The sequence below is a fragment of the Bufo bufo genome, chromosome 2 (genome assembly GCF_905171765.1).
Source record: "Bufo bufo chromosome 2, aBufBuf1.1, whole genome shotgun sequence".
In the NCBI taxonomy this organism is placed as follows: Eukaryota; Metazoa; Chordata; class Amphibia; order Anura; family Bufonidae; genus Bufo; species Bufo bufo.
In genome coordinates, this window is record NC_053390.1 from 450743497 (window position 1) to 450771471 (window position 27975).

Sequence of the window (27975 nt, forward strand, 5' to 3'; positions counted from 1 at the left end):
TTTTCAGTTTCCAGATTAAATGGCATTTGGGACTATTTCTCACCATCACAATTGTCTGACCAATAGAATGTTACTGCATTTTAAATGAGAATTTCATATTGTTTATGCTACTAATCTATTTACTTTCTTGTAGCAAGTATTATTATTACTACTTTCATTATCCTCCTACTGTGTCCTTCTCCCATACCATGTAGAGTGTAAGCCCTCATGAGCAGGGCCTTTTCTTCTGTACCAGTCTGTAACTTGTCTTGTTCATGCTTAGTGCAATTGTCTGTATTATATATGTGCACCCCTTTTCATATATACAGCGCTATGGAATGAATGGTGCTTTAATAATAAAAATAATTAGTACAGTTTAAGCCCATGTGCAATTTTCCTGTAGCCTCTATATGCAGTAGCATAAACAAAATAAGGTCATGTTAAAATTGCCGCTAGTTAGTTTCGTTAGAGGAGCAAAACAAGTAAGATAACCGAAGGGCCAAATTTGCGGATCGGATATGTAACCATTCATTTCAATGGGTCTGCAAAAACTTCGGACAGCACACCGTATGCTGTCATCCTGCAAAAAAAAAAGATAGAACATGTCCTATAATTGTCAGTTTTGCGGACAAGTATAGGACATTTTGACTGAAGTGAAAAAGAAAACGGTGGCATGCACATGGCCAGTATCTGCGGTTTGTGAACCACAAAACACATATGGTCATGTGCAGGAGGACTTACCAAGACTCCCAGCAACCATATACAGTATAAACTGGAGAAATAAAAAGGAAAAAACTACCACATTCTGTTTAGTTAATTAATCCTAAATTGTCACAATTGGCCTCCAGTGCTCATTTATGCGTTTAAATTTGAATGGAATCAGATCATGATAAACATTTCATCCAATTAATCGGGTGCTGGGTGACTGACTAATCTGTCTGTGGTATCTAAATCCAGAAGCAAAGTATTAGATTTGCATGCCATTTACTACCCAAGGGTTAACAGCATATGTTCAGGCTGCATACACATTCTCACATCAGTCAAGGGTTCTGCGCCCTGGAGACTCCTGACGTGACCTCCTTATTAGATTGAAGCTGCACTAACGAGTAAGAGGAGATGTCTTACAAAACAACGCCACATTTTGCCACCCTTCCCCCACAAGGCACAGGAGATTTCCCTCTGTGAATCTGGCTCTTTAATCTCAGAAGTCTTTGACAACCTGTCTGCTCACTTTCAGACACTTGCTGATGGTGCATTAACCTTGGCTGGTGCTTACAAATTATAGGAACAGTAATCCTAAAAGGTTTAATAGAAGAGAGAAAAGCTTCAAAAATAAGCAACCCTTTTGTTAGAGGGAAAGTGTCTGGCCAGACTATAAGAATTCTTACTTTCCCTCTAATATGATCTTCTGCTCAGCTTATTTTTGCTGAATGGTGAAGGTACCAAAATGTTGTAGGACATAAGTCGTTGGCCATTGCAACACGAAGTAAAACATTTTTTTAAAAAAAGTGTGAGAAAAGCCACTACAACCTTCACAAATAAAACTTAACTCTGGCTGTTAAATTTCTCTGTTGGCGTTTAAGAAACGTAGATAGCACACTGCTGCCATCTTCTGTTCAACTGTTATGTTACACAGACGTTGTGCTCCCGCTCTGCCAGTGCTTTACCATCTTGGGAAATGTAATATTTTGCTACCATAATTAATCAGGGAGTTTCTGGAAATACTTCATCTCACTCCTAGATAAAGGAATACAGTGAAAGTCATTTTCAGGTGATAACTCAAATATGAGGAGTGATGCACATGGGTATATTTTAGCTCCATACAACCTTCGAGGTGAACTAAGTGGTAATATGGTACCCATACCACCTTACCGGGTCACCTTAATGGACTTCTCTGACTCGTAGATTATTTTTGTGTCACATTTCATTTGAATACCAGAGGAAAAAAAAAAGATGTTGCTTCTTTGGCTGTTATACCATCATATCATTCACTTACACTAGGGACTGACAGGGAAAACAGCGCATGCGCAGTCCATCCCCAGTTTAAGTGAATGAAGGCTGCTGATGAATGGAATCCTCCATCGGAGGCCATGTTCCCAGCACACTGCAGGCTGTTGAATGCATACTTATTGAACTATAGGACATCAGTGCCGATAGTTTTAGAATGCTTATTACTAGCTGCATGCATGTGCTGTTATCAGCACATGTCCAGCTAGTAATATAAACTGGCCAACCCCTTTAACAATCTCCAAACTTTCTGTGAGACTTGGGCCACTCTTGGCGAGATTTTGGCAGATCAACTCTAATGATATATCATTAACAAACTTTGCAAAAACTGTATATTTCCAGTCAAACATGGGTGCAGATACCATGGAAAACAGGAGAATCTCTTGAAGGATGTCTTCATGTGATGTGTTCTACTCATGGCTTGCTCAATGAGCATGCAATAATTTTGCTAAAATATAAGTCATTCGATTGTCCAGATTAAACAATGTTTTATTCATATACAAAAAGGCACAGTGGAAAAATAAATGTTTGTTACAAAATATCCTGCACGACATGGAAAATTAGTAGCACAGGATGAGTGAGGACTTGCATATTTGCCAAACTCCCTGGCAGCAAAACCATATTACCTGGTTTATCAACATACTTTGTGTTGAGAAGGTAAAAAGGAAAGCACTTGTTATTTAACCATTAATAGCTGCAAGTCCAAGTTAGACAATATTAGTCCGTACTGTGAAAATGGAATGTACATTTTGTGCAAAGGCCAGAGAGAGCCACATATTCTTTTTAAGTCTTTACTGTGGATTTCAACGCAGCAGAATAAAAACCATCAAAGGCCCAAATCAGTCAGGCTTTTCCAGTGGCAGTAGTTAATGTAAGCATAAATTTGGTCACCCAAGCTCGTATCCCCTCAAAACATAGATCCCGAGGGAACCAGTCTGTGTCATCACAAGGACAGAAAGACAGGGCTTCGTTGTGGTTAGTGATCCCAGATTTACAACTTTACTAATCACCTGTCAAGAAAAAAAATAAAAACAGAAAAATATGAAAAGGTTTTACAAAGCAAAAGATGGCAGATCTCGGGGGCTTCCTCCATGTGCTTACCTTCTTAAACCTCTTGATTCAAAAATTTTCTCTTCATCGCTGTCCATGGATCCCAATTCCATAGTTTCATCATAATCTGAGAGAAGTCCATACTTCTTCCTCTGTGGCTTCTTTTTTAAGCTGAAGAATGATAGGCAACAATTCAGGTCAACTGTCAAAGGACAAGCTGTACGTTCTAATGCCATCATTTAAAGAGGTTGCTTTTTCTTTTGATGACCTATCCTCAGGATAGGTCATCAATATCAGATCGGCGGGGGTTCCTCTGATCCGGCACCCCCGCCAATCAGCTGTATGAGGAGACGCACATGCAGTCTCTCTTCCTGCATGTCTATGGAACAGCAGCAGGGAATAGGAAGAGAGAATGGAGACTGCAACGTGCGCTGTCTCCTCACACAGCCGATTGGCGGGGGTGCCGGATCAGAGGAACCCCCGCCGATCTGATATTGATGACCTATCCTCAGGATAGGTCATCAAAAGAAAAAGCCCGGACAACCCATTTCATGTTGCATACACTGTAGTGGGAAGCTGAAAAAAAAAATCCAAAATGGGGTGGAACTGGAAAAATAATTCTGCCAGTTTTATGGGGTTTGTTTTTACGGTGTCCCTGGTGCAGTAAAACTGACCCATGCCCTTCATTCTCTGGGTCAGTACGATCACAACATTTGCACATATATAGTTTTTCCTACTTTAATACTGAAAAAAACCAGAAGATAGGTCTACGAAGCTGTATGAGGGGACAATTTTGGGGACAATCTGCAGCTTTTATTGATACCATTTTGGGGTGTGTATTACTTTTTATTCCATTTTTTGAGGGAGGTGAAGCTATGAAAAACCCGCAAATTGGCAATTTTTTTTCCCTTTACACAATCTGTTGTATGGAATAAATATTTTTATATTGTAATAGAACAGCCGTTTTCAACACGGTGATGGCTACGTTGTTTATTTTATATTTTAGGGAAAGGGATGCATTTTTATATTTTTTTAAAACTTTTTTTTTAGACCCCCAACATGTAATCATTACATTGCCATTTATATTCACTAATGGATTTTTATCAATTACTAAATACAAAGTTCAGTATATTACAATGCAGAGCTGTCACCTGCAGGTGTGACGGTTGAGACTCCATGTTGTGCCTTGTGTACAGCCATTTTGTGTTATAAACCTTAAAAACCTTTGTGTGTAGAATCTGTGAATTTCTCTGTGTAATGCCCCAACACAGGCCTGCATTGAAATATACCAGTTATAGGTCACTCGCCCATCAGTAGTGACTATTACTCAAAGCATCTGGGCATGCAGGCCGTTTTGTGCACTCCTGGCCCTATGAAGTGTGGGAGAGGACAAAACAGCTGTTGTCTCTTATCTACATCTTGCATGCCCAAATGCTTTGAATACATTTCGCTACTGAAGGGCAAGTGATGTGTCTTCTTCCTTTAGTGATGATTGGAAGGGTAATCATTTGCATTTCATTTTCAACTATATAGTACGGCTGAAATGAAAAAGGTGATAAAGTCTCAGTGGGCCCCCTTGTGGCATTTTGCACGATGCATGCAGCAATGAAACGGCATGTATTCTAGCTGTTGCCAAATACAATAGACAAAGCATGCTGCAGAGTGGATATATGTGAATCAGTCCTTATGTGCTTTTTTTTTTTTTTTTACCTACCCAGTGTATCAGTCTCTTCTGTTTTTAACTGTACACCCTCTAAAAGAGAAACTACAGATTGAATATACTGCAGACTGAGAATGGGTTGCTGAGCTTGAGGTACTTTGCTCCACATTATGCTTATGATGCTGATGTGCAGCCAGCCTCCTCTGAATGGTTGATGACACTCAACGCTGGCACCTAGCCTGGCTTTCCTGTGGCTTCACTACAGATCACAGAACTGCCAGCTACTATTGGCTGAGAGCCAACAGGTAATTATTACCCTTTTGTGCCCCCTTCACAGTAGCTATGCCCAGATATGGGCCCCCTTCACAGTAGCTATGCCCAGATATGGGCCCCCTTCACAGGAAGTGAAAAAAACTAACAGTATACTACTCACCTGGTTCCTACCCAGCAGGATACGGTGACACATCATGCTGCTGTGTAGGAGGGAAAGGAGCAGAGGCTGATTCCCAGCCTGCACTGCTCCTCCTCCTACACAGACCAGCAGCACGATATGTGAGCACATAGTGCTGTTGTGGTGGAGTGCCAGCTACTGAATGCTGGAGCAGGGAGTGACTAGCTCCCTGCTTCACTATTACAATAAGTTGTGCTGTCAAGACCCAGAAGTTGAAGGGGCAGACCCATCAGTCAGTACGTGTAGGCGTGTGCACACATACTGCTCCACCATGTCGCACGTCCCTTCAACTTTCGATGTTCTTTTATGTGCCTACCATGGTGATCACGGGTAACGGGAAATCAGGGTTCCATACCGGATAGGGAGCGTGAGAAAGATACCACATCCAAGGGAGGTCAATGGCTGAAATCTGCTCGGGTAGAAACGTGGGACAAGTTATTATAGCGGAAGAATCGAAGAAAAGGAGGAGGCGCGCACGTCAACTACCATCTCACGACTCGGGGAGGTAGTGACGATAAATAACAATACAGGACTCTTAAGATGCCCTGTTATTGGAATGAGTAATAAAAAATTACAGGGAATGTCACTGCGGTATTTTGGATGAGGAAACGTTATACAGGAAAGGCCATGCTGCCGCTTTGTTGACTCTAGATAACTTCTGCCTGATCGCACGTCCACGATCCAATTGGATATCTTCCCTATCAACTTTCATGTGCCTACCATGGTGATCACGGGTAATGGGGAATCAGGGTTCCATGACGGAGAGGGAGCCTGAGAAAGGGATACCACATCCAAGGGAGGTCAATGGCTGAAATCTGATAGGGTGGAAATGTGGGACAAGTTATTAAATTAAATTCCTCGGTGGTGGAAGGACAAGCGCCAAACTGCTATCCGCCTCAGGCCCAGCCGCCACTGCATTTAACCAGTGTGCTGTTAGGGAGATATAACGACCCTGACCGTGCTTACTGGTCCACGTATCCGTAGTTAGGTGGACCTTGCCACAGATGGCGTTTCGCAGTGCACACCAGATTTTGTCCCCCACTTGGTTGCTCGCCTGGAAAAGTAGTGGCGGCTGGGCACAACGTACTGTGGGACAGCCACCGCCATCAGATTCTTAAAACTGTCTGTGTCTACAAGACGAAATGAGTGCATTTCAAAGGCCAGGAATTTGGAAATGCTGGCATTCAGGGCCAGGGATCGTGGGTGGGTAGGGGGCTACTTCCTCTTTCACTCCAGTGTTTGGGAGATAGACAGCTGAACGCTTCCATGGGACATTGTGGAGATGCTTGGTGACCGAGGTGATGGTGTTGCTCGCACATCCTCTGTCTGCTGATGGCAGGTGCCACTGTCACTCCAGAGGGGGATGAAGAGGCAGAGACTGCAGCAGAAGAGGAAGCAGGAGGAGCCAGAGACCTTTCTTGGTTTTTGAGGCGTCTACTCCACTGCAGCTCGTGCTTTGCACTTAGATGCCTGGTCATGCAGGTTGTGCTCAGGTTTAGAGACGTGCTGCGGTGGTCCTCCCATGTACTCATCATAAAACATAAGTGGTTGGGCATCGGTGCACTCAATCTCTTCTACTTCTGGGGCAGGGCTGGGAAACCCATCACAAAGCAGAAGAGACTGCCGCATGACTTGGGGCTCAGACTGCTTGGCTGATTTGCAAGGGGGTGAGGTAAAAGATTGAAGGCCATGGGCTGCAGGTGCCAACTCTGATCTTTCAGCAGGGGACTAGGTGGGAGACAATGTAAAGGAACTGGAGTCACTGTCAGCCACCCAATCTACTATCGCCTGTACCTGTTCTGGCCTCACCATTCGTACAGCGGCATTCGGGGCTACCAAATACCGCTTAAGGTTCAGTCGCCTACTCGCACCTGAGGAAGGTGTTTCACTTGTGCGTGTAGCTGGCGCAGATCGACCACGTCCTCTCCCTGCAACAGGAGCTCCACCAATACCAGCACGACCAGGGCCACGTCCCTTATTTGACGCTCTCATTCTTTGCGTTCACCCACCAAACTAACAAATGGTTTATGTCAGGCGACAATGTAACCGCCAATAGTCAACAATTAAGTTCACTGAGAGTAAGGCAGTGTCGGTGTCATAAAGAGAAAAAATTTCTTGAGGTCACACAACAGCGGATTTAATACAATTACTTCACGGTCACAAAAAATGTGAATTTGTCAACCAACAATGTAACAGCAGTATTGAGTAGGTTTATTGGACTGTCAGAAATGCAGCGCAGGCCGCAAAGGTACTTTCTGGCAAAAAAAAAAAGAAATATGATTTTTTTCACCCACAGTGAAACATGTATTTACTGATTTCATTTCACTATCAGATTTGCAGTGCAGGCCGCAAAGGTACTTTTCAGAGAAAAAAAATATATGTATTTGTCCCCCCAGAATCTAACAGAGGGATTTACTGAATTGATTACACTCACATATGCAGCACAGGGGTACTTTACAGAATTATTTTTTTTTTTTAATATGTCACCCCTGAACTCACAGACACAAACATTATTTTTCCTTCCTCTGGCACATATGCAGTGCAGGTGCACTTAAAAAATGGGTATATGTTGCCCACTGAACAGGATTAAATTATTGTCCCTGGCACATATGCAGTGCTGGTGCATTGCACTTGCACAAAATGGCCGCTGACGCCCACCTAACTAACAGAAAACACAGAAAAAGCCAGGAGGGACACTCATATGATATGAAATCTTTATTAAGTAGTAAATAAATACAACTCATAAATCAAAAATAAAACAAAAGAACATAGCAGCAGTGCAGGTTGGCGCTGCGACAAGCAGCTCACCTGTTGACAGACAAGGTATAAGATCCACACAAATTGTCATGCTCTGTACAAAGTGTCTCTAAAGAGCAATAACAAAAATACCAATGACCTCCTAGAAAACTACACATCCACATGGGGCCCTGTAGGGGAATCCAACTGTGCATGTACAAATAACAGGCAACTAAAGAGGGAAAAAAACAACATTACTTACCGGTAATCGTTTTTCTCGATACCCATGACGGCACCCAGTGCGACTCAGGACCTCCCATCAGGACAGGAAACCTGAGAAGATAAAAAGGACACACCTCCACCCAACACCAGTGGAAGAAATAAATTGTTCTCCGGAGAGAAGTGATAAGGGATTAAAGACCCTCTCTCTTTTTTTTTTTTTTTTTTAAAATCTATATTACTTCATATAGACCTGACTGATACTTTATATATTTTTATAAATGTATCCGTATCTGTATCTATATATGGGGAGGGAACTATCGGGTGCCGTCATGGGTATCGAGAAAAACGATTACCGGTAAGTAATGTTGTTTTCCCCTCACCCATGACGGCACCCAGTGCGAGATAGACTATAAGTAGAGTCTAGGGGGGGGCCACAGCCTGCAGGACCTTCTGCCCAAATGAGGCGTCAGAATGGAGCTGCAACCTATAATGTCTGAGAAAGGTATGTGGGGAACTCCATGTAGCTGCCCTACAAATCTGAGCTAAGGACACGTCAGCTCTTTCAGCCCATGAAGTAGACACTGCCCGAGTAGAATGGGCCCCGAACCCAGAAGGAGGGGAAAGACCCAAGGAGATGTAAGCCCTTGTTATGGCCTTCTTCACCCATCTGGCAATAACCCCGCAGGATGCTTTTTTACCCCTATTCTTCCCTAAAAACTGGACAAGAAGGTTCTCGTCTTTCCTCCATGAAGACGTAACATCCAGGTAAACTAACAAGCATCTTTTAACGTCCAAGGAATGCAAACTTTTTTCCCTGCTATTGGAGGGGTTAGGAAAAAAGGAAGGCAACACAATGTCCTGGCTCCTGTGAAAATCTGAGACAACTTTGGGAAGGAAGGAAGGCAGGGGCCTAATTACTACTTGATTGTCCTGGATGACAGTATATGGTGGATGTGCAGAGAAGGCTTGGATCTCCGAGACCCTCCTAGCAGAGGTGATTGCCAGTAGAAAAGCCATTTTAATGGACAGGATGTCAATTGGGATCTCTAACAAGGGCTCAAATGGCTTATCGGTTAGGGCTGTCAAGACCCTGTTTAAATCCCATGGAGGGGAAAGAGGCCTTACAGAAGGATGGATTCTGGCCGCGGCAGAAAGAAAACGTTTGACCCAAGGATGCATTGCTAACTGATAGTCGAAAAAATAGCTCAAGGCGGATACCTGTACTTTTAGGGTGGAGGCTTTGAGTCCCTTGTCTAACCCTGCCTGCAAGAAGTCTAAAACTTTAGGTATTTCTGGAGGTTTAAATGGATCAGGGCTAGACCCTAGAAAGGAAGCAAAGATATTCCACACTCTATTATATTTCCTGGCTGTTGTAGCTTTCCTACTGCCTAAAAGGGTGGAAACAACCTTGTTAGAGAGCCCTCTACTCAACCAGATGCCCCTGTCAAACTCCACACTGCCAATTGTAGAATCTCCGGATTGGGGTGGCATACAGGCCCCTGGAGAAGGAGGTCCTCCCTTGGAGGGATCGTCCAGGGGGGGCTTCTGGTTAGATTTAACAGGGTGGAGTACCAGATCCTTTTGGGCCATTTCGGGGCTACCAGGATTATAGAGGCTCCCTCCCTCCGTACCTTCTTCAGTACGTGAGGAATTAGGGAAATAGGTGGGAAGGCATAGCCTCGTTCTCGGCTCCAATCCTGGGCCAGACTGTCCACGGCCGTGGGGTTCTCTGTGTGATTTAAAGAGAAGAACCTCTCTGTCTTCCTGTTCTTCCGGGTAGCGAAGAGGTCTATAGTTGGAGTCCCAAACCTTAAGACAATCTGGGAAAAGACTTCTTCGTTCAGACTCCACTCTGCCTGGCTGAGTTCCACTCGGCTTAAAAAGTCGGCCACCGTGTTCTCTTTTCCCTTTAGATGTATTGCAGATAGGAGCAGGTTCCTGTCTTCTGCTATTTTGAAAATTTCCTGGCAGAGGAAGATTAGGGATGGTATTTTTGTTCCGCCCTGGTGATTTATATAGGCCACTGTTGTTGAATTGTCCGAGTAAAAGACCAGTTTTTTGTTCAAGACATCTGGAACTGCCACCCTTAGAACTCTTTCTACTGCCCTGAGTTCCTTGTAATTTGATGTGCAGGCTCGGGTTCTTAGATCCCATCTTCCCTGCCAATATTTCCCATCTGAATGAGCCCCCCAACCCCACGGACTGGCGTCTGTTGTTATCCGTATGGGTTCTATGAGGGACCAGGGCATCCCTGCCGAAAGATTCTTCTCGGATGTCCACCATAGGAGGGAATACCTTGCTCTGGAGGAGAGATAAAATTTTTCCTCTAGTGTTTGTGGAAGACCATTCCATTTCTTTAAGATATCCCACTGTAACGATCTTGTGTGAATCTGAGCAAACGGCACTGCGGGAATCGTAGCCGTCAGGTGCCCCAATACTGCCATCGCCTTCCTGATGGAACATCGGAAGGAGCGGAAAAGGATCCAAACATGTTTCTTTGTTGAAACTATTTTCTTCTGAGGAAGGAATGTTTTCTGAGCCCTGGAATCTAGCTGCATCCCTAAAAATACGCAATTTTGAGAGGGGGTTAGGCAAGACTTTTCTCGATTGATCTTCCATCCCAGATCTTTCAGTAGAGAACATACCAGGACAAGATCCGTCTGTAACTGTACCTTCGTCTGGGCTATGAACAAAAAGTCGTCCAGATAGGGTACTAACACTATCCTGGACAATCGGAGGAATGCCACCATCTCCGCCACAATCTTTGTAAAAATTCTCGGGGCTTGTGAGACCCCAAACAGGAGGGCCCTGTATTGCAGGTGCAGAAGCTGGCCCTTCACTTGGACTGCCGTTCTCAAATACTTTTGGGAGGAGGGATGAATAGGGATGTGGTAATAAGCATCCTCTAAGTCTATACTTGCCATCCAGCAATCTTTGTATAGCAGGTCTATAGTTGTTTTTATCGTTTCCATCCGGAATCTTTTGTATTTCAGGAACTTGTTTAGTCGTTTTAGATTTAGAATCATTCGAAAGGACCCATTGGGTTTCTTTACTAGAAAGAGTGGGGAGTAATACCCCCTGCCCTCCTCTTCTATGGGAACCTGACAAACGACTCCTTTGTCCAATAACAACTGAACCTCTGCCTCTAAAACTGTGGATTTTAAGGGATCTTTCGGAGTTGGAGTGTGGGTGAAGAAATTTTGGGGGTAGGAGAGAAACTCCAATCTGACTCCCTCTGCTATCCCTCCCAAAACCCATTTGTTTTGGGTGACCTTTGACCAAGCAGGGAGAAAGGAAGAGAGTCTCCCCCCAACTTGGAGCCCGGCGTCATTGCTGCTTATCTTTTTTATTATCCTGGGATTTGAAAAGAAAGCCGCTAGATTTCCTTTGAAATCGATCTCTCTCTTTCCTATCGTAGGGCTTGCCCCTCTGCCTTCTAAAGCTCTGCTGGGGCCTACGAAAAAAGGGGGGCTTCTGAGGGACAGGAAACCCCCTTTTTTTGTCAGAGGCCTTCTCCAGGATGTCATCTAAAGATGACCCAAATAATCTGTCGCCTTCACACGGAAGGGCACAGAGTCTGGCCTTAGATCCCTGGTCACCCTTCCAGGATCTAAGCCAAATAGCTCTTCTAGCCGCATTTGTCATAGCAGAGGCTCTGGCGGAAAAGCGCATCACATCAGTGGAGGCATCCGTTAAAAAATCAGCTGCTTTTGAGAAGGTGGGGAGAGAAGCTAGGAGCTCTTCTCTAGGTCTTTTTTCTTTAAGATGTGACTCTAGCTGGTCAATCCATAGTCTCAGCGACCGGGAAACCCAGGTGGCTGCGACTGCCGGTCTGAGACAGGCGGCCGATGTCTCCCAAGCCCGTTTAAGATATATGTCCGCTTTTTTATCTAACGGGTCAGAAAGACAACCTAAATCATCAAATGGGAGGGCAGACTTTTTTGCAATTTTGGCGACTGGTGCATCCACCGTAGGGGCCCTATCCCAACTTGAGGACACTTTTTCTTCATAAGGGTATTTTCTTTTAACAGAGGAAGGTATGAAGAACTTTCTGTCAGGATTTTTCCACTCTTTTTTAATAATCGCCTGCATGCTTTCATGCATAGAAAAAACCCTATGCTTTTTAGGGCCTAATGCCTGGAAGGCCTGATCCGCAACTGATCTGGTCTGCTTAATGTCTTCCAGCTGCATAGTTGCTCGGACCGCTTTTAATAATGGCTGCGTATCCTCAGGGGAAAAGAAGGACTTCCCTGAATATTCCTCGTCCGAGGAATCTGAATTACTGGAATCTAGCTGCCCGGATTCTCTGGCCTCACTATCGGATGAGTCCATTTCCATACTATCACATTCTGTGGCTTTATCCGGGGATCTGGCACGGCCTTTACTGAATGTCTTGAAGGATGCTTTGATTAAGGACCTCATAGATCTTGTAAGGGTCTGGGACTGTTCCGCTACCAGTTTGTCTATACATGCCGTACACAGAGGCTTCTGATAGGATGCAGATAGAGTCGTCTTACAATCTGCACACTCTTTGTGTTTTGACTTGGAAGACGACTTTTTTGGAGGCTTTGGGATCTAAGACAGAAACACCTTATTAGTAAAAAAAAAAAGGAACGTTCTCACCATGTGAATTTTTCCTTCCCCATCCTTAGGACCAGTACCGGACTTGCAGGCCTCAAGGGGTCCAGGGGTTCAGCGCGTCCATCTGTAGGCTCCGACATGCTTGCTAGCTGGATCCTACCTCAGCACAAACACACTGTGCCTCCGCTGGCTGCCTGCACCTGCTGCCGCATTTATAGATTTAAAAGACGCGCCTCGGCCCTCACTTCCGGGTCCTGCGCGTCGAGGGAGAAGCCCCGCCCCCCCCGCCGTCATCGGCCAGCCCTGAAAGATGGCCCCGCGCATGCGCATAAGCGCTCAGACGCGCGGGCGCCATTCTCAAACTGGGCAAGCCGGCATGGGGAGCCGCCTGAACACGGCCACAGCGGCTCCCCGCAGGACCGGCAGCGAGTGCGGGCGCAGGCAGACTTGTGGGGAGCGGCTTCCGGCACGGCCACAGAACTACCGCTCCCCAGGGATAGGTCTTCCCACGGCATAGCCACAGACCCCCCCCAGCGCTGGTGCTTCTTCTTCTGAGGTATGTCGTGCAGTACTACTGCTGCTTCTCAGGAACTCCCATCCGGAGGACAGGAAACCTGAACTGGTGTTGGGTGGAGGTGTGTCCTTTTTATCTTCTCAGGTTTCCTGTCCTGATGGGAGGTCCTGAGTCGCACTGGGTGCCGTCATGGGTGAGGGGAAAAACTGGAGGGATACCTGGGTAATAGTCCAGTACGGGGATGGGACCTCTAGTCAGCTGGTTCAATCACCCTACCACACTATAGACCCAGGTACTGATTAGAAATGCGGGACATATGTGTGGGGACCAATGGCTGCAATCAATCAGTTAGGTTACCTTCTCTCGAGCGTGATCTCGCGAGACCAGGCAGAGTGACGTCACCTCTGTCACGTGTTAGGTAGAAGAAATATTCTCGCAGAGTTAAAATCACGCGAGAATATGCGCAGGAATGTCGCATAGTCACGGTCACATGACCGCAAGTAAACACACGATCCCACAATGCAACGTCACTGGTCACATGGTAGCTGATCGCGCGAGACCACGCACGCCAATTAAGAAGAAGGGTTAGAGAGCATGTATTATCTATTAATGCAGCAAGAGAGGAGGAGGATGCCATACAGTTGAAGACCTTGGCAAGGCATTTTAAAGATAAACATGACTAGGATGGATTCCTGTCGCGGATCAGAGGAATTGATTGACTGCAGTAAGGGTACAGAGGGGTGGTAACCAGTTGGGGGCTGTACCTGCACAGACTGAAAATGGCAGCACTGATTGGATATAATGAGTCGGTGCAGGTACAGCCCCCAACTTGGTTTTTATCACATTTTTTCTGTTCTACAGCCTCTACTTTCAGCGTATCTGCAGGGTACAATTCTACAGGCTATTGTGGTAGTGAAGATATCTAGCATGTGCCCCCCATATGAAATAGTCTCAATTTTGATGGCTGTAAAGGACGGTAGCAGTCGGACCACTACTAATCTAACAGCTCACTCCTATCCACTGTTGCACAGTGATGACTTTTTAACATGAGTGATATAGTGGATAACCATGTTCTTTAAATAAATCCAGTAATAATTTAAAAGCTATATTGTCTGCTTACACTGGCTCCCCCAGCAGCACAGTGACAATTAGGTTCGGGTACAAATCCTATGGAAAGGTGGACAACCTTTCCTCAAGTATAGTATATCCAAAGAAAAGGCAGCACTCCGACTGTGGTGAAAGGTGATGACCCGTTTATTCCCTGGCAACGTTTCAACCCACACAATGGGGTCCCATTGTGTGAGCTGAAACGTTGCCAGGGAATAAACGGGTCATCACCTTTACCACAGTCGGAGTGCTGCCTTTTCTTTGGATATACTATATATAAATAATGTTATGAGCATTATGGCAAAATAGAGGACATCTGGAAAAGATTGTTCAAAGAACACTATATATCAGGGATGGCCAACCTGAGGCTCTCCAGATGTTGCAAAACTACAACTCCCATCATGCCCGGACAGTTTACAGCTATCAGCCTACAGCAGGGCATGGTGGGAGTTGTAGTTTTACAACAGCTGGAGAGCCGCAGGTTGGCCATGACTGCTATATATGATGAAAAGACTTCTTTCTGTAGGAAATAAAAACTTGCATATGGCATCTAAGCAACAGACATGTCTTACCTGCAAGTCCGAATCACAAAGTAGAGCACAGCCAACAAGCTGATTCCAATGAGTACATAGAAGGCTCGCTGCATCATTTCAAAGTTGCCCCAGAAGGATAACTGGGTAGGCTTTGTGATCGAAGAATTTGTGGGAACTGTTGAAGTACTGACTGTAACGTCCGTGGCATTTTCTTGCCCGTCTGCACTACCAGGCACAGGCATCATAAAAATCAGTAAACACGGGTAGCACCACACCTGCAAGACAAACAGGATTGTACACCACCAAGCAAATATAAGTACTGACTATATGATGCTATAACCCTAGTTACAAAAGTTATGGGGCCATCATTTCTCAACCCAATACTAGCAACCATTTTAAGATGGCCTTACACTTTAGACCGCTATCGACAGACTTTTGGCTTAACTCCTGTGGAATCAAAGGATTGAGCATATTGAAGTCCAATTTAATGTCATAAGGTGCCCATACGGTGAGACTGGACAACTGTCTAATATGTATGGGCACCTTTTGACACTAACCAGCCCCCAAACAGGCCTTAACCCCTTCCCTACTGCCTCACCTAAATTTACGTCAGATCGCACACATTTAACCCCTCAGAAGCTGTGGTCAAATGTGACCACGCCATCTGGGAGGTCAATAACCAGGAGCGTACGCTCACCAGCCATGCACCAGCTCCCCCTAGCGAGGATAGGGGAAGCCAGATGGTATTTCCGGGAGCCTCAGTCCTACTAAATGATCCAAGGCTGGCGTACATAAGGTACTATGGAGAGCCTGCCTCTGGCAGGGTTCCATAGGAACAGTGTCATTTTCATAGATTCCAATGCTAATGCATTGAGGTCGATGAGAAAAGCAATCTAATGATTACACTTTCCTTTGGATACTACAACAAGCAAAAAGAACAAAATAATATTACAAAAATAAAGAAAAATTCTAAATGAAATAACCTCCCTTTCCCCAAAATAAAAATAAACAAACAATTTAAAAAATACACATCATGGGCATCGTTGCGTGTGAAAACGCCCATAATATTAATATAAAAATATATTTATATCATACAACAAATGGCGTGAAATGGCCAATTCGCTTTATTTTTTTTCGCTTCACCTCCTACAAAAAAAATTTAAAAGTCATTCACACCCCAAATTTGTATCAATGAAAAGTACAGATCACCCCTCAAAAAAAAAAGCATAGCTCCGTACACATAAAAATAAATAAAAATAAAAAATGTTATGGGGGTCAAAGTATAGCAATTCAAAGAAAAAATATATTGTTGTATTACAACACAAGAAAAACCACACACTTTTTTTTTTTTATAATTCCACCCCATTTGGAATTTTCTCCCGCTTCCCACTACATTATATGCAACCGTAAATGGTGCCATTAGAAAGTACAACAGGTCCCGCAAAAAACAAGCCCTCATACGGATAAAAAGTTTTACTCCCAGCCTTCCCAAAGCCATAAAACTAAAAATCAATTGCAATTCAATTTTCAGGTCAAACTATAGAATGTTTGAAAGTTTTAGCACATTCTGTTTAGTGTCAGAACTAAACTGGACAACACATGGAATGCTTCTGCTAAAAAGAACCGAGCTTTACTTATCTGACAGATCCCACACGTGTTTTCCCAGCAGCAGCGCTGATATCAACGCCAATTAGGCCTCATGCACACGACCGTTGTGTGCATCAGTGGCCGTTGTGCCGTTTTCCGTTTTTTTTTCGCGGACCCATTGACTTTCAATGGGTCCGTGGAAAAATCGGAAAATGCACCGTTTTGCAGCCGAGACCGTGATCCGTGTATCCTGTCCGTGTATCCTGTCCTATTTTTTTGACGGACAACGGTTCACGGACCCATTCAAGTCAATGGGTCCATGAAAGAACACGGATGCACACAAGATTGGCATCCGTGTCCATGATCATAGGTTAGTTTTTATACAGACGGATCCGAAGATCCGTCTGCATAAAAGCTTTCTCATAGCTGAGTTTTCACTTCGTGAAAACTCAGAACCGACAGTATATTCTAACACAGAGGCGTTCCCATGGTGATGGGGACGCTTCAGGTTAGAATATACTAAAAGAACTGTGTACATGACTGCCCCCTGCTGCCTGGCAGTTCCCCCCCCCCCTGTAGTTAACACATTGGTGGCCAGTGCGGCCGCCCCCCCCCCCCCTCCAGTTAACTCGTTGGTGGCCAGTGGGCCCCCCCTCCCTCCCCTGTAGTTAACTCGTTGGTGGCCAGTGGGCCTTCTCCCCTCCTAATTAAAATCTCCCCCCTATCATTGGTGGCAGCGGAGTGTACCGATCGGAGTCCCAGTTTAATCGCTGGGGCTCCGATCGGTAACCATGGCAACCAGGACGCTACTGCAGTCCCGGTTGCCATGGTTACTTAGCAATTTGTAGAACCATTATACTTACCCGCGAGCTGCGATGTCTGCGTCCGGCCGGGAGCTCCTCCTACTGGTAAGTGACAGGTCATGTCACTTACCAGTAGGAGGAGCTCCCGGCCGGACGCCGATATCGCAGCAGCTCGCAGGTAAGTATAATGGTTCTACAAATTGCTAAGTAACCATGGCAACCGGGACTGCAGTAGCGTCCTGGTTGCCATGGTTACCGATCGGAGCCCCAGCGATTAAACTGGGACTCCGATCGGTACACTCCGCTGCCACCAATGATAGGGGGGGAGATTTTAATTAGGAGGGGGAGGGAGGGGAGAAGGCCCACTGGCCACCAACGAGTTAACTACAGGGGAGGGAGGGGGGCCCACTGGCCACCAATGAGTTAACTACAGGGGAGGGAGGGGAGGGGCCGGCCGCACTGGCCACCAATGTGTTAACTACAGGGGGGGGGGGGGGGGACTGCCCCCTGCTGCCTGGCAGCACCTGCCAGGCAGCAGGGGGCAGTCATGTACACAGTTCTTTTAGTATATTCTAACCTGAAGCGTCCCCATCACCATGGGAACGCCTGTGTTAGAATATACTGTCGGATTTGAGTTTCACGATGTAACTCAAATCCGACTGTATATTCTAACATAGAGGCGTTCCCATGGTGATGGGGACGCTTCAAGTTAAAATATACCATCGGATTGGAGAAAACTCAGATCCGATGGTATATTAACTCCTGACTTTACATTGAAAGTCAATGGGGGACGGATCCGTTTGAAATTGCACCATATTGTGTCAACGTCAAACGGATCCGTCCCCATTGACTTGCATTGTAATTCAGGACGGATCCGTTTGGCTCCGCACGGCCAGGCGGACACCAAAACGACTTTTTTCACGTCCGTGGATCCTCCAAAAATCAAGGAAGACCCACGGACGAAAAAACGGTCACGGATCACGGCAAAACGGAACCCGTTTTTGCGGACCGCAAAAAAATACGGTCGTGTGCATGAGGCCTTACTGTCCTCAGTGGTCTAACGCTGAGGACAGTAATTGGCTGCAGCAATCACGTGCCATACACCTGCATGTCACAGTGTCTGATGTGCACAGTCACATGCTGGTATAGCAGGCCACTGAGGACAGTGATTGGCTGCAGCAGTCTCATGCTGTATACCACAACATCACCGTTGCAGTTTGTAAACAAGCTGCGTCAAGAAGCGTGAACCAGCATTGCAGAGAACAGCAATGGAGAAACAGGCGAGTATTACACAATTTCTTATTTTCGGTTATTTGGAGGCTCGTCTGTGATTTAGAATTATCTTGGACAACCTCTTTAATTTACTCTAACTCAATAATAAACACCCATTATTCAAACCACTTTCTTTACAAGTTGCAGCTCACACAGCCACAGCTGCTGGCAGTCAACAGAACAGGAGGCTCTTTATGAAGCTTACATTCTGTTTAAAAGGAGAATGTGGCAATCATATTTGCAACTGAAGTTATTAAACCACGTAAAGATTTAATTTACCAACCTCCATGCGTAACTTCTCTTATTTCGTCTTTGATGGTTCGCTAAGGTATTCTTCACTAACTGTTTGGAAAAAAAGAAAACTGATAAATTACAAAAATGTGCTAAAATTTGATAATACAGGACAGGTCCAATTTCTTCGTACTCTACAGTAACTGGTCCTGCAAAAATGTGAAGTTGAACATTCAGTACAGATGGCCATAGGCAATGACCTACCAACACAACCATCAATGACTGTGTCCATAAAGTTCTGTTCACGTAGGTAAAGCCGGACCATGGTCAAAACGTTTGAACAAAACCTGATAAAGAAAGCTCCTGTCAGCTGCAGGAAGCCCCTATTATCTGTCTGAAAGATCACATCTTCTATGACCGACCTAAAGGGGTTTTCCCAGAGTTTATTGCTAATCACACTAATCTCAGATCGGTGAGGGTCTAACTGCTTGAGGAGGTAGCAGCAACTCCTTGCAGCTTACTAAGCACAGTGCCTTTCAATCGATAGCAATGAATTCACTTGAATGGGACTGCGCTTCACCTAAGCCATGTGATTGATGAACATGAGGTCACTCGCCTAGGAGGAAGCCTCAGCGTTCACCAGAGTGCTGCAGTCTCTTCAAACAGCTGATTGGCAGTGCCGATACCTTCGCTGATCTGATATTGATGACTTATCCTGAGAATAGGCCATCACTATCAAAATCTCAGACAATCCCTTTAACCCATTTGTCTGTTATTTAACTCTTTCCCGACCAGCACAGTAATAGTACGGCGCAGCGGGACGTCACTTGCTGCCCAGCACAGTACTATTACTGCATCCGCCCGATCAGCGGCAGTCACTGATAGCCGGACCCCTGCTGTATGCGCTGGCATCAGTGAAAACACTGATGCCGACGCATTAACTCTTAATGTGCCGCGGTCAGCGCTGACCACGGCACGTGCGATGTGTGCAGAGAGCTTCCATCGGGGTCCCCGCGCTGCTGTGACGGGGACCCGAAGGCAAGGAAGGCAGCCAATGCCTTCCTTAGGCATAGTGGCTGCCTTCAGTGACAGCCTGTGAGATCCAGCCCCCTGGATCTTACAGGCAAGCAGTCTGAAGTGTATTACCGTCTGTGATGCATTGTAAAGGGAATCAGACCCCCAAAAGTTGAAGTTCCAGAGTGGGACAAAAAATTAAGTAAAAAAAAGCGTCCTTTTCCCAAATGAAAGTAAAAAATGTTTTTTTAAAAATATGGGGAAAAAAAAAAAAAAGGTATTGTCGCGTCCATATCGACTGGCTCTATAAAAATATCACATGACCTAACCCCTCAGGTGAACAGTCAAAAAAATAAAATAAAAAAAAAAAATTTTTTTGGTCATCTTACATCACTAAAAGTGCAACACCAAGCGATCAAAAAAGCGTATGCCCCTCAAAATAGTACCAATCTAACAGTCACCTCATCCCACAAAAAATGAAACCCTACCTAAGACAAATCGCCCAAAAAATAAAAGAAATATGGCTCTCAGACTATGGAGACACTAAAACATGATTTTTTGGGTTTCAAAATTGCTTTTTATTGTATTAAATGTAAAAAAAATAATATTAGGTATCTCCGCGTCCGTAACAACCTGCTCTATAAAAATACCATATGACCTAACCCCTCAGGTGAACACGGTAAAAAAAATAAAAATAAAAATAATAAAACCGATGTCAAAAGCCATTTTTTTTGTCTCCTTACATCACAACAAGTCATAAGCACCCCAAAATCATACCAATCAAACCTTGTTCTCATCCCGCAAAAAATTTGACCCTACCTAAGACAATCGCCCAACAAAAAAAAAACTATGGCTCAGAATATGGAGACACTAAAACATGATTTTTTTTTGTTTCAAAAATACTGTTATTGTGTAAAATCTTAAAGCGAACCTGTCACCATGATTTTGCGCATAGAGCTGGGGACATGGGCTGCTAGATGGCCACTAGCACATCTGCAGTACCCAGGTCCCATAGCTCTCTGCGCTTTTATTATGTTAAAAAACCGTTTTGAGTGATATGCAAATTACCTGATACGAGTCCTGTAGCCGGAGATGAGTCAAGCGGAAAGGAGCCCAGCACCGCCCCACGTTCTCCGAATCTCCTCCTTGCCGGCTGACGTCACAGAGCTGGAGCGCCGAAATCTCGCGATGCGCGAGCTAGCGCATGCGCAGTGTCGGCATCATGTTCATTCCCTGTGCTGGCATCAGCACAGGGAACGAACTACGCATGCGCTAGCTCGCGCATCGCGAGATTTCGGCGCTCCAGCTCTGTGACGTCAGACGGCAAGGAGGAGATTCGGAGGACGCGGGGCGGTGCTGGGCTCCTTTCCGCTTGACTCATCTCCGGCTACAGGACTCATATCAGGTAATTTGCATATGGATCAAAACTGTTTTTTAACATAATAAAAGCGCAGAGAGCTATGGGACCTGGGTACTGCAGATGTGCTAGTGGCCATCTAGCAGCCCATGTCCCCAGCTCTATGCACTAAATCATGGTGACAGGTTCGCTTTAAATAAATAAAAAAAAGTATACATATTAGGTATCACCACATCCGTAAGAACGTGCTTTATAAAAATATCACATGAGCTAACCCCTCAGGTGAACACCGAAAAATAAAATTTAAAAAAGGTGTCCAAAAAAGCCATTTTTTGGCACCTTACATCACAAAAAGTGTAATACCAAGCGATCAAAAAGTCACATGCACCCTAAAATAGTACCAGTCAGTCATCTCATACCGAAAAGAAAAAAAAAAGAGCCCCTACATAAGACAGTCGCCCAAAATTTAAAAAAACACTATGGCTTTCAGAATATGGAGACACTAAAAAATCTTTATTTTGTTTTCAAAAATGCTTTATGTAAAAACAAAAAAAAAAGTCACATTTGGTATTGTCGCATCCGTAACAACCTGATCTATAAAAATACCACATGATCTAACCTGTCAGATGAATTTTGTAAATAACAAAAAATAAAAATGGTGCCAAAACAGCTATTTTTGTTACCTTGCCTCACAAATAGTGTAATATAGAGCAACCAAAAATTATATGTACCCTAAAATAGTACCAACAAAACTGCCACCTTATCCTGTAGTTTCCAAAATGGGGTCACTTTTTTGGAGTTTCTACTCTAGGGGTACATCAGGGGGTCTTCAAATGTGACATGGCAGCTTAAAGAGGTTGTCCGAGTTCAGAGTTGAACCCGGACATACCCATATTTTCATCCAGGAAGCCCCCCTGATGTTAGCATCGGAGCATCTCGTGCTCCGATGCGTTCTCTTGCCCTGTGCTAGATTGCGCAGGGCAAGGGCTCTTTTGTTTACAATAACACTCCTGGGCAGAGGCTTCTGGTAGTGTGTTCAGAGACGTCACCAGCTCAAATGGGCGTTCTTTAGCGCTGCCCTAGCCTTTTAACTGGCTAGGGCAGCGCTAAAGCCCGCCTATCAGTGCCGGTGACGTCACCGGGTTTCCTGGCAGCCCCATGGAGAGCCTGGTTCGTCACCAGAACTCCTGAAAATGCCTTTGCCTTGGGCGATTTAGTGCAGGGCAAAGGAGATCGGAGAATGAACTGCTCCAATGCTCAAGTCAGGGGGGTTGCCTGGGAGGTATGTCCGGGGTCAGCTATGAAACCGGACATCCCCTTTAAAATTATCAAAGTGAAAGCTGCCCTCCAAAAATCATATGGCGTTCCTTTCCTTCTGCGCCCTGCCGTGTGCCCGTACAGCAGTTTACGACCACATATGGGGTGTTTCTATAAACTACAGAATCAGGGCAATAAATATTGAGTATTGTTTGGCTGTTAACCCTTGCTTTGTTAGCAGAAATAAATTGATTAAAATGGAAAATCTGCCGAAAAAGTGAAATTCTGAAATTTCATCTCCATTTTCCATTAATTCTTGTGGATCATCTAAAGGGTTAACCAAGTTTGTAAAATCTGTTATGAATACCTTGAGGGGTATAGTTTCTAAAATGGGGTCATTTTTGGGTGGTTTCTATTATGTAAGCCTCACAAAGTGACTTCAGACCTGAACTGGTCCTTAAAGTGTGGTTTTGGAAATTTTCTGGAAAAAAAAAAAAAAAAAGTTGCTTCTAAAATTCTAAGCCTTCTAACGTCCCCAAAAAAAAAATGATCCAAACATGAAGTAGATATATGGGGAATGTGAAGTAATAACTATTTTTGGAGGTATTACTATTATAAAAGTAGAGAAATTGAAATTTGCTAATTTTTCCAAATTTTCGGTACATTTGGTATTTTTTTTTATGAATAAAAATTAAATTTGTTGACTCAATTTTACCACTCTCATGAAGTACAATATATGACGAAAAAACAATCTCAGAATGGCCGGGATAAGTAAAAGCGTTTTAAAGTTATTAGCACATAAAGTGACGTCGGATTTGCAAAAAATGGCCTGGGCAGGAAGGTGAAAACTGTCCCCCAGTAGAAAGGGTTAAACAGTTTCTACCCTCCGTTTACATTGGTGGCCTGTCCTTAGGATAGACCATTAATATCTGATCGGCAGGGGCTTGAAACTTCTTTTATATTGATGACCTGTCCTCAGGATAGGCCATCAATGCCTGATTGGTGGGGGTCATAAACCAGCTTTTTGGGGTGTTGGACTCCTTCAGATTAGATAGCGATGACCTATCCTGGTAAAGGATTGGACAACCCCTTAGGGACGGGCTCATTTTCACTTTAAGGACCAGGCCATTTTTTGCAAATCTGACCAGTGTCACTTTAAGTGGTGATAACTTTAAAACGCTTTGACTTATCCAGGCCATTCTGAGATTGTTTTTTCGTCACATATTGTACTTCATGACACCAGTAAAATGAAGTAAAAAAAAATAAAAATACCAAATTTACCAAACTTTTTGAAAAATTTGATAATTTTTAAGTTTCAATTTCTCTACTTCTATAATACATAGTTATACCTACAAAAATAGTTATTATTTTACATTCCCCATATGTCTACTTCATGTTTGGATCATTTTGGGAATGACATTTTATTTTTTGGGGACGTTACAAGGCTTAAAAGTTTAGAAGAAAATCTTGAAATTTTTCAGAAATTTTCAAAAACCCACTTTTTAAAAGGACCAGTTCAGGTCTGAAGTCACTTTGTGAGGCTTACATAATAGAAACCACCCAAAAATGACCCCATTCTAAAAACTACACCCCTCAATGTATTCAAAACTGATTTTACAAGCTTTGTTAACCTTTTAGGTGTTCCACAAGAATTAATGGAAAATAGAGATACAATTTAAAAATTTCACTTTTTTGGCCGATTTTCCATTTTAATAATTTTTTTCCAGTTACAAAGCAAGGGTTAACAGCCAAACAATACTCAACATTCATGGCCCTGATTCTGTAGTTTTCAGAAACACCCCATATGTGGTTGTAAACTGCTGTACGGGCACACGGCAGGGCGCAGAAGGAAAGGAATGCCATACGGTTTTGGAAGGCAGATTTTGCTGGACTGGTTTTTTGACACCATGTCCTATTTGAAGCCCCCCTGATGCACCCCTAGAGAAGAAACTCCAAAAAAGTGACCCCATTTTAGAAACTACGGGATAGGGTGGCAGTTTTGTTGGTACTAGTTTAGGGTACATGTGATTTTTCGATGCTCTATATTAAACTTTTTGTGAGGCAAGGTAACAAAATATAGCACTTTTTTTTTGTTATTTACAACATTTATCTGACAGGTTAGATCATGTGGTATTTTTATAGAGCAGGTGTCATGGACGCGGCAATACCTAATATATATACTAATTTTTTTATTTATGGTATCATGTTTTAGTGTCTCCATAGTCTGAGAGCCATACGTTTTCAGTTTTTGGGCGATTATCTCGGGTAGGGTATGATTTTTGCGGGATGAGATGACTGTTTGATTGGCACAATTATGGGGTGCGTATGACTTTTTGATCGCTTGCTATTACACTTTTTGTGATCTAAGGTGACAAGTGGCTTTTTTACACTTTTTTTTTTTTTTTACATTTTTTTTACGGTATTCACCTGAGGGGTTAGGTCATGTGATATTTTTATAGGGCAGGTTATTACAGACGTGACGATACCTAATATGTATACTTTTTCTTTTTTCCTTAAGTTTTACAAAAGACCCGCTTTTTTAAAACCAAAAAAAAAAAAATCAAGCTTTAGTGTCTCCATATTCTGAGCCATAGTTTTTTTATTTTTTGGGGCGATTGTCTTAGTTAGGGGCTCATTTTTTGCAGGATGAGGTGACGGTTAGATTGGTACTATTTTGGTGGGCATACGCCTTTTTGATTGCTTGCTGTTGTACTTTTTGTGATGTAAGGTGACAAAAAAATGGTTTATTTAGCAGTTTTAAATTTTTCTTTTTTACGGTGCTCATCTGAGGGGTTAGGTCATGTGATATGTTTATAGAGCCGGTTGATACGGACGCGGCGATACCTAATATGTCATCTTTTTTCCCCCCCTATTTTTTACCTTTTTTTTTTTTTTTTTACTTTATTTGGGGGAAATGACTTTTTTTTACTTGAAACTTAATTTTTGGGGGGGAAACTATTTTTTAAACTTTATTTTTTGGCCCACTTTGGGACTTCAACTTTTGGGGGTCTAATCCCCTTTACAATGCATTGGCTGTATGAGTAATACAGTGTGAATTACTCATACAGCTTCCTGCCTGTGTGATCCAGGGGGCTGGATCTCACAGGCTCTTCAACGGAAGGCAGCGCCGATGCCTAAGGAAGGCATCGCTCCTGCCTTCCATGCCATCGGGTCCCCATTACAACCGCACAGGGACCCGATGGCACCTCCGAAGGTCTGAATTGACCTGCGGTTTGCGGCGATCGCCGATACGGGGGAAGGGGGGGGTCCCAGGGTGCCTGCGGGATACGGGATTCCTCCCATTGTCCCAGGGTGCCTGTTCAATGATTTGAGCAGGCACCTTGTTCCGATCACCGCCCGCCGCATGGCGGTGATGGGAACTACACATGATGTACCGGTACGTCATATGTCCCCAAGAGGTTAATATCATTATTATATGTTGTGGCATTGGATAACGATCATTTGTCCGCCATTACAGATGTCATGTCTATGACTACCATTAACATGAAACTACCATTAACATTAAAGCAGTTGTCTCACTTCAGAAAATGACATTTATCATGTAGATAAAGTTAATACAAGGCACTTACTAATGTACTGTGATTGACCAATGCTGGCTGGACTAATTTTTCCATCACATTAGGCCTCATGCACACAACCGTGGTGTGTTTGGCGGTCCGGAAACCGCAGATCCGAAAAACACGGATAGCATCTGTACGCGTTCCGCGATTTGAGGAACGGCAAGGACAGCCTTTAATATAAATGCCTATTCTTGTTCACAAAGCGCGGACAAGAATAGCACTGAGTGCTGTCCGCATCTTTTGCGGCCCCATGGAAGTGAATAGGGGCAGCTCGGATGCAGACCAAAACATGAGGCCTTATACACTGCTCGTTTGCAGGGTTTAGACGATCGCTGCAGCGCAGAGATGTCGGCACCTTTTCCTACAGTGTGCAAGCAGGGCCACCACTGATGAATTACAGGGTGGTCATAACCATGGAAACAAGCAGTGTATAATGCAATGGAAAAATGTATCAAGCAAGCAACGGAAGCAATATAGACAACAACAATACATTAGTAAGTGCCTTGTACTAACTTTCTCTAAATGATAAATGCCATGTACTGAAGCGAGACAACTGCTTTAAAGGGATTCTGTCACCTAGTTTTAGCCTATACAGCTGCAGACATGCACGGTTACATCGCCGCTAGCATGTCCCAGGGGGCTGTACGAACCTTCCTGGTGCCCAGCCACGCCCTCCTGTGTCCTCCGAATCTAGGCTACTTTCACACTTGCGTTTTTCTTTTCCGGCATAGAGTTAAGTCACAGGGGCTCTATACCGGAAAAGAACTGATCAGTTTTATCCCCATGCATTCTGAATGGAGAGTAATCCGTTCAGTTTGCATCAGGATGTCTTCAGTTCAGTCGTTTTGACTGATCAGGCAAAAGAGAAAACCGCAGCATGCTACGGTTTTCTCTCTCCGGCGAAAAAAACCTGAAGACTTGCCTGAATGCCGGATCCGGCATTTTTTCCAATAGGAATGTATTAGCGCCGGATCCGGCATTCAGAATACCGGATCAGTCCTTCCGGCCTGCGCAGACCGATAAAAATGTGAAAAAATGTACAAGACGGATCCGTCGGTCCGCATGACAAGCGGAGAGACGGATCCGTCCTTGCAATGCATTTGTGAGACGGATCCGCATCCGGATGCGTCTCACAAATGCTTTCAGTCAAAATCCTTTTTTAAACACTATAGAGCTGCGGACATGCTAGCGGCGATCTAGCAGTGCATGGCCGCAGCTCTATAGGGTAAACCGAGGTGACAGAATCCCTTTAATGTATAAAACATGCTATGTCAATGCTACAAAAGGGAAAAGTGGCTGCCAGACACACACAGCACCACTTATCTCACAGAAAACAAGGGGTTGGACAGGTTAAAAAGAAATCCAGCCACCCAGATCCTATTTTGCCCTGTTGCCCACTTGGTGGGTCATAAGCAGCTCATATAAAACTGATTAAAATTTGCTGCCAAAAATCTAATGTCTCTAAGTGCTCTTGGCTGGGATTCTATGCATGACTATGCTGTCTATAAAGGAAATATTCACACACAGTTCTCGGGGCACAAGTCAGGAGGATGTGCAGGTACAGCAGTGTACGTGACGGATGTCCATAGCAGAGCAGCAACTTACGGTGGCTACATAGGGTCAGTACAATACAGCTCCACCTACACACAACCTGTGGTACACCCCTACAACCCCTGCCTGCAGCCTTCCTCCCCAGCACTACACTTATAACCCGCCGCCAGGCTGACACCAGCGAGCACACGCAGTATAGAGCACCTCACACTCACCCGCTGCCCCGCCGCCAGACACTCTATGGTAATGCCTCGCGATCACTCCACGCCGCCACTTCCTGGAACGGCCCCTCTCACCACCACGCAGCAGACACGTCACGAGCAAGATCACGTGACGCAAACCCGCCATCCTTGTGTCATGTGACATAACAGGTCGGCTGATAAGGTTATGGTTAGATAGACGATCAAATGAGGGAATCCAATTCGATCGATGTGCAATCTCTGTGCTGGCAAATCCTATCCGTTTGTAGCCTTTTTTTTCCA

General features: G+C 44.4%; 1 protein-coding gene across 2 annotated transcripts; it reads right to left on the reverse strand.

Moving 5' to 3' along the window:
- Positions 1–2457: 2457 nt before the first annotated feature.
- Positions 2458–27831, reverse strand: FAM174C (family with sequence similarity 174 member C). Of its 2 annotated transcripts, XM_040417556.1 has the most exons (6): positions 27570–27610; positions 25138–25141; positions 18786–18844; positions 14880–15115; positions 3088–3207; positions 2458–2996 (listed from the first exon to the last, which is right to left on the reverse strand). In XM_040417556.1, exons 3-6 carry the CDS (start codon positions 18789–18791, stop codon positions 2993–2995), a joined length of 366 nt encoding a protein of 121 aa, XP_040273490.1. In that variant the 5' UTR covers positions 18792–18844; positions 25138–25141; positions 27570–27610; the 3' UTR covers positions 2458–2992. The 2 variants fall into 2 exon arrangements, with proteins under 2 accessions (XP_040273490.1, XP_040273489.1); XM_040417555.1 differs by lacking the exons at positions 25138–25141; positions 27570–27610 and adding an exon at positions 27709–27831.
- Positions 27832–27975: the final 144 nt, after the last annotated feature.